A 10,547-nucleotide genomic window follows, 5' to 3' on the forward strand; every position below is an offset into this window, starting at 1 on the left:
GAGGTGGTATCTCTATGGAAGTAGATTGCCCAATCTTACTTCTGAGGAGTGGCTGGTGGGTTTGAACCTTCAGCCTTCTGGTTAACAACCAAATGCCTTAGGCACTATGCCACCAGAACTCCCAGACATATGACTAGTGGCTGCCATATTGGATAGCTCAGCTCTAGACTAGTGCTTCTCAAACTTTGGTACACACAGGAATAATCCAGATACACTATTAAAATAAAGACTTCTGGCTTCACCCCTAAAGGTCAAGGATGAGGATTTTCAACAAGATCCCAAGTGGTGCTGATGCTGCTGATCATAGACCACACTTTGAAAGCACTCCCTAACACATCACCCACATCTCCTAGTGAACTGTGTTGAATATAATGATGGTAACAAACCTTTCTAATATTTTACTTTTAAACTACTAGAGAAATTAAAATGACACCCAAAGTGAAATACTAGTAGATATATATCAACCCATTGCCATAGAGCTGATTATGATTTACAAAGACCCCCATTGGGTTTCCAAGGTGATAAATCTTTATGGAAGTAGATTGCCCAGTCTTCTGTCCATGGAGTGGCTGGTGGGTTTGAACAACCAACCTTCTGGTTAGCAGTCAAATGACTTAGGCACTGAGCCACCACAGCTCCTTACACATATATCAGAATAGCCAAAATTAAAAATAGAAATAAACCAAATTCTGGTGAGGATGTGGAGAAACTAGACCACACATGCGTAGCTGGTGGAAATATAACATGACATAATCATTCTGAAAAACAGATTGCTAGTTTCTTTTAAAACTAAAAGTGAGCTTACCTTGAATTTTGGGACATTTATCCCAAATAAATAAAAACTTATTTCAAGCATAAAATTACACACAAATGTTCATAGTAACTTTGTTTGTAATAGCCCCAAACTGGAAAAAACCAAAAATTTAACTAACAAACTAGTACATCCATACCATGGGATACTACACAGCAATGAAAAGGTACAAACTATTGATGTGTGCAATAGCTTAGATGAATCTCCAAGAAAATATGCTGAGTGTAAAAAGCTAATCTTAAAAGAATACATACTACCTGATTCCATTTACACAACATTCATGAAATAACAAAATTAAAAGGATGGAGAACAGTGGTTGGCAGGGGTTAGAAATGGTGAAGGAGAGGAAATGGGTGTGGCTATAAAGAGAGCTTTGGTGGTGTAGTGTCTAAGGCATCTGACTGCTAACCAGAATGTTGGTGGTTCAAACCCACCAGCCACTCCCTGGAAGGAAGACTGGGCAATCTACTTCCATAGAGATACTGCCTCAGAAACCCAGTGAGGGGTTGCTGTGAGTTGGGAATGACTCGATGGCAGTGAGTTTTTTTTTTGTTGTTGTTTATAATGGGATGTTGTTGTTGTTGTTATGTGCCATCGAGTTGGACCCAACTCATAGCAACCCCTCCTTGGGTTGCAGAGGCAGTATCACTACGGAAGTAGATTGTTCAACCTTCCTTCCGAGGAGTGGCTGGTGGATTTGAACTGCCAGCTTTCTGGTTAGGAGTCAAGTGCCTTAGGCACTATGCTACCAGAGCTCCCTATAAAGGGATAGGACTAGGGAATCTTGTGGGGTGATGGTATACTTAGTTAAGTATCTTGGTTATGATTGATAGTGGTTACATGAAGCTACACATGTAATTAAAATTTTTTTTAAATTAATTTTGTTGCAGTAGAGAATATACACAGCCAAACATACACCAATTCAACAGCTTCTGCACCTAAAATTCAGTAATGTTGATTACATTCTTTGAGTTCTCCAACCATTCTCACTCATTTCTTCACTTGTTATGCATCTGTTGAGACTTTCTATTTCTTCTTGAGTCAGTTTGGATAGGTGTGTCCATCTAAGAATTTGTCCATTTTCTCTAGGTTATCTAGTTTGTTTCTATACCATTGTTCATAATATAATTCTCTTTATTTCTATTGGGTCTGTTGTAACATCTCCTGTTGTACTTCTTATTTTGGTTATTTGTATCTTTTCTCTTTGTCAGTCTAGCTAAAAGTTTGTCAATTTTATTGATTTTTTTTTCAAAGAACTAACTTATGGTTTTATTGATTCTTTCTATTGTTTTTCTGGTTTTGATTTTATTTATTTATTCTCTGATCTTTATCATTTCCTTTATTTTAGTAGGCTTAGGCTTAGTTTACTCTTCTCTTTCTAGTTCCTGGAGTTGTTGAGTTAGGCTGTTGATTTGAGATCTTTCTTTTCTTCTTCTTCTTCTATTATGTACATGTGATTAAATTTTATAGAGCAACATTCAAATGAGTGGATATATAACAGGTGAAATATATATAAATTTTACAGATGTGTCAATGTCAATTTTCTGGTTTTCATATTGTACTATAACCATACAATATGTTAGCATTGGAGGAGGCTGAGTGAATGGTACACAGGACCTCTCTACATTTTTGGACCATCTTATGAAGCTATAATTATTTCAAAATAAAAAAATTAAAAAACCACTAATAAGAACAAGAAGCATTCTGCATGCATTATCTTACTTGATTCACAATAACTCTGGGAAATAAATAGATAATGTGATTATTTACATTTTACAGAAAAGGAAAACGAGGCCCAGGGACTAATTGCTGCAATTACATAGTTAAAAAGTGGCAAAGCCTAGACTAAATTATTGCCATATCCTCTTTATATATGTTGATGGTAGTAAGAAGATTTGTTGTTGTTGTTGTTTGCCGTCGAGTTGGCCCTGACTCATAGCGACCCCTCCTTGGGTTTCCGAGGCAGTATCACCACGGAAGTAGGATTGCCCAACCTTCCTTCCGAGAAGTAGCTGGTGGGTTTGAACCGCCAGCCTTCTGGTTAGCAGTCAAGTGCCTTAGGCACTATGCTACCAGAGCTCCTTAAGAAGATTTAGGGAATCTAAATTTAGGGAATTTAAAATACAGGTGTTCTTTAGATGGCAAATTTGCAAAGTGAAAAACAAACCACACCCCCTCTGCCATCCCACAACTTACGGTAGACTTGAAGGCTGTAGTTCTTGGTAATGGTGAAGTCATTGTTTTTCATATTTATGTCCGCTCGATAAAACCCTGCATCTTCCATCCTCAGTTTGCTGATCACCAAGTTATAATTCTGACCTGAGACATTTAATCTCTCGAAATAATTTTTGTGAGTCACAGTAACTTTAGGTGTTCTTTCTGAGTCTCCTGGTTGTACAAGAGCAACAGATGTTTTGGAAACCCATGCAATGTTGATAACTTGATGTAATTCTTGGATATTTATGGGGAAAGTAACTGACTCTCCCAGAGTCCCATTCACCAGGAGGATGTCTGTGTCTCTTCCATCTGCTTCTGGCCCTGAGAACACAAATAGAAAACTGCAGACATATTATTGTTATACTTTTTAGAGTTCCCTTTTGACCAGTTTAGAGTTTCCCTGCTCGGCTTGGAGTCTCCCCCGCCAGCTAATCTAGTTTCTTTAGTATGCTCCCCCTCCCACTTTTGGCACTCAAACTATTATTTAATATGTTGTGATTACTAAATTTTTGAAAGGATTCTCATTCAAGAACTAAGTTTCCCAGTGAATTTCACTAAAAACATGTTTACCTACACTTTTCAACTCTGAGAGCTAGAAGGAATTTGAAAGGTAAAGACCACAAATCTCCATGAGGTCTAAAATTAGGTGCTACTCTCTCCCAAGATCCAATTAACAGGTAGTGGAAGAACTGGGATCAGAGCCTGGGAGGTCTAGGTTTCTGGACTCTCTGATCATTACTTTTTCCTCTACTGTATATTTACAAAAAGCAAGTTATATTTGTGCCCCTATTACTGAAAGATGTAAGCAGAGAGTGCTTTGGAGGCTCTAGAGTAAGTATTCCCCAAATTAGTACATTTTTTTTGTTGTTGTTGTTGTTCACTAGTATATCCCATGTCTCTAGAAGAATGCCTGACACACAATGGGTGCTTAATACATATCTGTGGAATGGAGGGTGACATAAGGCAAAATGGCAGATTAGGAAGTTCTGAAGACCAGCCTCTCTAGTGAAATAACATGAAGTGGAGAAGAGCCACTGGAATCAATTATATCAGAACTCAAAGGAGCTCTGGTGGTGTAGTGGTTAAAGCACTAAATTGCCAACCAAAAGGCTGCCAGTTTGAACTCACCAGCTTCTCCACTGGAGAAAGGTGAGGCATTCTGCTTTTGTAAAGACTTATAACCTTGGAAACACTTTGGGGCAGTTCTATACTGTCCTATAAGGTCACTATAAGTAACAATCAACTCAGTGACAGTGGGTAGAGGTTGTATTAGAACTCTAGAACCTGACAAGACATGTAAAACATCCAGAGGAGCATTGAATGAAGGCAGAGGCTATTATTCTTTGGTAAGAGAGCAGCATGCATGAACTACCTACCATCCCCAAATCCTCAGTCCCATCTTGGCTGTAGGGATAGTAGCCTGCATTACTGGCTGTTGCCAGAAAAGGCAGTGGGAACCTTGTCCTCCAAATATTTGTAGTTATGCATTTTAACTGGTCTGGCAGTTCCCTGAGGGACTGGTGTGGCCACTGTTTTGGTTTTGGCTCTCTGGGGCAGCAGTAGCTTCTCCTGATGTAATTTAGGGAAATGCATAAAGGAACAGAACCCTTCACACACACACATACACACACACACACGTGCACACACACACATACCCTTTTTGAATCCAGATATTTAAGAAAATCTTTGTCAAGTCTCCACAAAGATAACAAAACAGAAACCCTAGTAACCACACACAAGGAATGAACACTTTGAAAAACTAGTTTGGAAAAGTCACAAACAGATGGCTACAGCCCTCAACAAGCAAATATAAACAGTTCTTAAAAGGTAGCAGAATCATATTCTCAGAGTTACCATACAATAATATTTAGAATATACAGGTCTCAACCCAAAATTACAATGCATACAAAGAAATAGAAAATTATGACCCACTTGAAGGGGAAAAAAATGACCAAAACGATCCCTGAGGAAACATGGATATTGGGATTAATCCTCAAATATGTTAGTTCAACAGTTTTAAATATGAGCTAAAGAAAATTATAGATAAAACTAAAAGAAATCAGAAAAATATTATATAAACAAAATAAGAATATCAATAAAGAGGCAGAAATTATGTTTTTGTTAAAAAAAGAGCCAAACAAATATTCTGGAGCTGAAAATAACAATAACTAAAATGAAAAACTCACTAGACTAGCTAATAGCAGATTGAGCAAGCAGAATAAAGGATCAGTGAACATGAAGATGTTGTTCTTGTTAGGTGTTGTCAAGTTGGTTTCAGCTCATAGAGACCCTACGTACAACAGAATGAAACACTGTCCAGTCCTGTACAGTCCTCACACCATTGCTGTGCTTGAGCCCCTTGTTGCAGCCACTGTGTCAACCAATTTCACAGAGGGTCTTCCCCCTTTCCACTGATCCTCTAAACTTGAAGATAAGGCCACTGAAATGATCTGGTCTATACGGTGAAGAAAGAAAAAGGATGAATAGAAATGAACAGAGCCTGAGGAAACTGTGGAACTCTGTCAAACGTGCCAACATATACGTCATAGAAGTCTCAGCAGGAGAAGAGAGAGAGAAAGGGGAAGAGAAAAAGAATATTTGAAGAATAATGGTCAAGAAGTTCTTAAATCTGATGAGAGATGTGACTATACACACACAAGAAGCTCACCAGATGCCTAGTACAATAAACTTAAAGAGATCTACTCTGAGATATTTTATAGTCAAATTGTCAAAACCCAGAGACAAAGAGAGAATTTTGAAGATAGCAAGAGAAAAGCAACTCATCACATACAAAGGATGCTGAAGAAGATTAATAGCTAATTTTGCACCAGAAACAATAGGGGCCAGAAGTCCTGACAAAAGAAGTAACAATTGTCAGATAATAAATCTATATCTGGCAAAAGTATCTTTCAAAAATGGAAGAGAAATTAAAGCTCTTCCAGATAAACAATGGCTCAGGGATGCATTACTAGTAAGCCTAAAGAAATGCTAAAAGGAGTCCTTCAGACTGAAATGGAAGAACACTAAACAGGAAGGTTGGGCAATCCTACTTCCGTAGTGATACTGCCTCGGAAACCCAAGGAGGGGTCGCTATGAGTCGGGGCCGACTCGACGGCACATAACAACAACAACAACCACAAACAGTAATTTGAAGCCATAAGACAAAATAAAGAACACTGGTAAAGTAACTACATAGGTAAATATAAAGGCCAATATTAATGTATTATTGCTTTGCAACTCACCTCTTTTTCCTATATGATTTAAAAGACAATTGCAAAAAGCAATAATTCAAAATCTGTGTTAATGGGCATATAATGTATAAAATGTAATCTGTGACAATATCAACATAAAGGGGCAGGGCAGAGATGTTTAGAAACAAAGTGTGTATACTATTGAAGCTAAGTTGATATTTTTCAAACTAAGTTGTTGTTGTAAGTCAGCTGTTAATTGCAATGCCCAAGGTAACCAGTAAGAATATAAATGAAAAATATACAGAAAAGTAAAGAAGGTACACTACAAAGAATTATCTAAACACACAAAAAATAAGTAATGAAGGAATTAAGGAACAAAAATCAATGAAGACATACTGAAAACAAAAAGCTAAACGACAGAAGTAAATCCTTTTTTATCAATAACTACCTTAAATGTTAATGTATTACACTCTCCAACTAAACGGCAGAGACTGTCAGAATGAATTAAAAAACATGATTCAATTCTATGCTATCTATAAGAGACTCATTCAACATACAAGGACACAAAGAGGATGGAAAAATGTATTTAATGCACATAGTTACTAATAGAAAGCTAGGGTGGCTATATTATTGTCAGATCAAATAGACTTTAAGTCAGAAAAGATTGTTGTTGTTGTTGTTATGTGCCGTCAAGTCGGACCCAACTCATAGCGATCCCTCCTTGGGTTGCCGAGGCGGTATCATTACGGAAGTAGATTGCCCAACTTTCCTTCCAAGGAGTGCCTGGTGGATTTGAACCACCAGCCTTCTGGTTAGCAGTCAAATGCATTAGGCACTATGCCACCAGAGCTCCTAAAGAAGGACATTATATAATGATAAAAGTTTCAATCTCTAATGAAGATATAATGATTATAAACACATACATGTCTAACAACAGAGCCCCAAAATAAATGAAGCAAAAATTGGCAGAATTGAAGAGGGAAATACATAGCTGTATAAGAATTGGAGATTTCAATATGTCACTTCTAACAATGGATAGAAAAAAAGATAGAATATTAATAAGAAAATAGAAGACTTGAACAACACTATAAAACAATTAGACCTAACAGATATTTACAGAACACGCTTCCCAAAAAAAGAAGATATTCTTCTCAAGTGCATATGGAACATTCTCCAGGATGGACCATATTTTAAGCCACAAAACAAGTCTTCAATTTCAAAATATTGAAATATATAAAGTATATTTTTGATTACATCAGAATTAAACTAGAAGTCAATAACAGAAGGAAAACTGGAAAATACACAAATATATGGAAATTAAATGACACACAATTAGGAGCTCTGGTAGTGCCTAAGGCACTTGACTGCTAACCAGAAGGCTGGTGGTTCAAACCCACCAGCCACTCCTTGGAAGGAAGGTTGGTCAATCTACTTCCGTAATGATACTGCCTCGGCAACCCAAGGAGGGGTCGCTATGAGTCGGGCCCGACTCGATGGCACATAACAAGCAACAGCAACACATTAAATAACCAGTGGGTCAAGGAAGAAATCAAAAGAGAAGTCAGAAAATACATAGAATAAAAAGAAGATGAAAGTATAACATATAAAAACTTATGGCCTGTAGCAAAGGCAGTGCTCATAAGGTACTTTTAGCAGTAAATGCCTACATTAAAAATAAGAAAGATCTCAAATTAATAACTTAACTTTACAACTTGAGAAACTAGAGAAAGAAGAGCAAACTTAGCCCCAAACTAGATTTCTCCTAATCAATGATCTCCTGTTAGTGTCTGTCAATAGAAGGAGCTAGGAGCTCTGGTGACGTAGTGCCCAAGACATTTGACTGCTAACCCGAAGCTTGGCAGTTCAAACCCACCAGCCACTCCACAGAAGGAAGATTGGCCAGTCTACTTCTGTAAAGAATTACTACCTCAGAAACCCAAAGGGAGTCACTATGAGTCAGAATCGACTCAATGGCAGTGAGATTTTGGTTTTGGAGAGAGAATGTAAAGCTGGAGAAGAAGGAAGGGTCACTAACTTCCCTGTCTGTTTCCTGTACCTATCCCCCTACAAATCTTTCACTCACCAAACTTCTGGTTAGAAGTCTGTTCCAGTAGCAGCAACTGATTTCAGTTTACAGTTTTTCAGTGCTCCCAGCACCAGCAACAGTAGCTAATGCCTCCTCCTTACAGGCTTGGGTCCTAGCTTCATAAGACCCCTTTCCTGAGTGTGTCAGGCACCAGTACCAATACCAGTTGAGTACTCCCTCCTCAGAAGTCTTAGTTATAGCTCTGTAGTGTGACTCCTCCAAGCTTCTAAGTTTTAATAATTCCAATGTCTTCCATTTGTTCTTCCATTTCCAGGGATGGTAGCGGCTCCCTGAGGTTGCCACCTGTATGTTATCTTTTTGCCTTTTTACTTCTCCAGTAACAATCAGAATGCTCCTTAGAAGGGAGGATGAGGAGACTTCAGCTTGCTTATTTTGGACATTCATCAGAAAAAGCCAATCACTAGGAAAGGACTTCATGTTTGGTAAAGTAGAAAACCAAACCAAACCAAACCAAACTCACTGCTATCAAGTTAATTCTGACTCACAGTGATCTCCTTTGGGTTTCCAAGGAGGTAAATTTTTACGGAAGTAGATTGTCCAGTCTTCATTCCACGGAGTGGCTAGTGGGTTTGAACTGCCAGCCTTCTGGTTAGCAGTCAAATGCCTTAGGCACTGAGCCACCAGAGCTCCTTGGTAAAGCAGAGAGTTAGCAAAAATGAAGGAAGCACTCAGTGAGATGGATTGCATAATAGTTACAATGGACTCAAACATACTAATAATCATTAAGATGGCACAGGATTGGGCAATTTTTCATTCTATTATTCATGCATTGCCATAGGTTGGAGCCTATGCAATAACAACTAAAACTAAAACTAAAAACAATAGCACTTGACTGCTAACCAGAAGCCTGGTGGTTCAAACCCACCAGCCACTCCTTGGAAGGAAGATGGGGCAATCTACTTCTGTAGTGATACTGCCTGAGAAACCCAAGGAGGGGTCGGTGTGAGTTGGGTCCGACTCAACAGCACATAACAGACAACAACATCCAATACCTGGTTATTACTTATCTATATTAAATTCTCTCTTGCTGGTTTGATCCAGACTAATCCAACAACCCCATCACTCATCCATCAGTTTGTCATACTGTCGTGGCTTGCATGTTGCTGTGATGCTGGAAGCTATACCATCGGTATTACAAATACCAGCAGGGTCACTAATGGCAGACAGATTTCATCAGTGCTTTCAGACTTAAGACAGACGAGAAAGAAGGATCTGATAATCTACATCTAACAAAGTAGGTAAAAACCTTGTGAATAGCAGTAAAACATTGTCTGATATAGTGCCAGAAGATGAGCCTACTAGGTTGGAAGTCACTCAGAATATGACTGGGGAAAGGATGCCTTCTCAAAGTAGAGTTGGCCTTAATGACATGGATGGAATAAAGCTTTTGGAACTTTCATTTGCTGATGTGGCACAACTCAAAATGAGAAGAAACAACTGAAAACACCCATTAGTCATTGGAATGTGGAATGTACAAAGCATGGATCTAGGATAAATGAAATGGAATGTACAAAGATTGCTATCATAGGCATTAGTGAGCTGAAATGGACTGGTATTGGCCATTTTGAATTGGACAATCATATGGTCTACGTGGGAATGACAAATTGAAGAGGAATGACATCACATTCATCACCAAAAGTCAAGAAAAGATCTACACATACAAACATTTGATGGTTACCAAGGATGGGATGGGAAGGGAGGGACAATCACTAACTAGAGACTAGCCATGTATTAACTTGGGTGAAAGGAAAGGCAATATACAATAAGGGGGAGGTCAGTACAATATGACCAAAGCAAAGGAAGACATTGGGAGATGTACAAGAGCTAAAGGCAATAAGGTAAATACTATTACATACATATTCTGCAGTAACAGTAATAACCAAAAAAAAAAAAAAAAGCAAACCCACTGCTGTGGAGTCAATTCTCACTCATAGTGTTCCCAAGGTGGTAAATCTTTACGGAAATAGATTGCCCCATCTTCCTTCTGGTGAGTGATTGCAGCCCACCTTCTGATTAGCAGTCAAATACATTAGGCATTGCAGCACCAGAGCTCCTTTTACATACACACCTAGTTATTTATATTTTACTGGCACCACCATAGATATGAGCACATCTTCAAACCCATTAGCCACTCCTCGGAAGGAAGGTTGGGCAATCCTACTTCCGTAGTGATACTGCCTCGGAAACCCAAGGAGGGGTCGCTATGAGTCGGGGCCGACTC

At 38.5% G+C, this 10,547-nt stretch overlaps 1 protein-coding gene across 1 annotated transcript in view; it reads right to left on the reverse strand.

Annotated features, from left to right (window-relative positions):
• CD84 (CD84 molecule) overlaps positions 1–10,547 on the reverse strand; it is an 83,633-nt gene that overhangs the window by 14,518 nt on the left and 58,568 nt on the right. The window contains exon 3 of the mRNA XM_042781892.1: positions 3,008–3,349. Coding sequence (XP_042637826.1) covers positions 3,008–3,349 — 342 coding nt within the window. The remainder of the gene's footprint in view (positions 1–3,007; positions 3,350–10,547) is intronic.

Source organism: Orycteropus afer, unplaced genomic scaffold (assembly GCF_000298275.1).
Source record: "Orycteropus afer afer isolate SDZICR_OR568_19922 unplaced genomic scaffold, OryAfe1.0 scaffold00193, whole genome shotgun sequence".
Taxonomy (NCBI): domain Eukaryota; kingdom Metazoa; phylum Chordata; class Mammalia; order Tubulidentata; family Orycteropodidae; genus Orycteropus; species Orycteropus afer.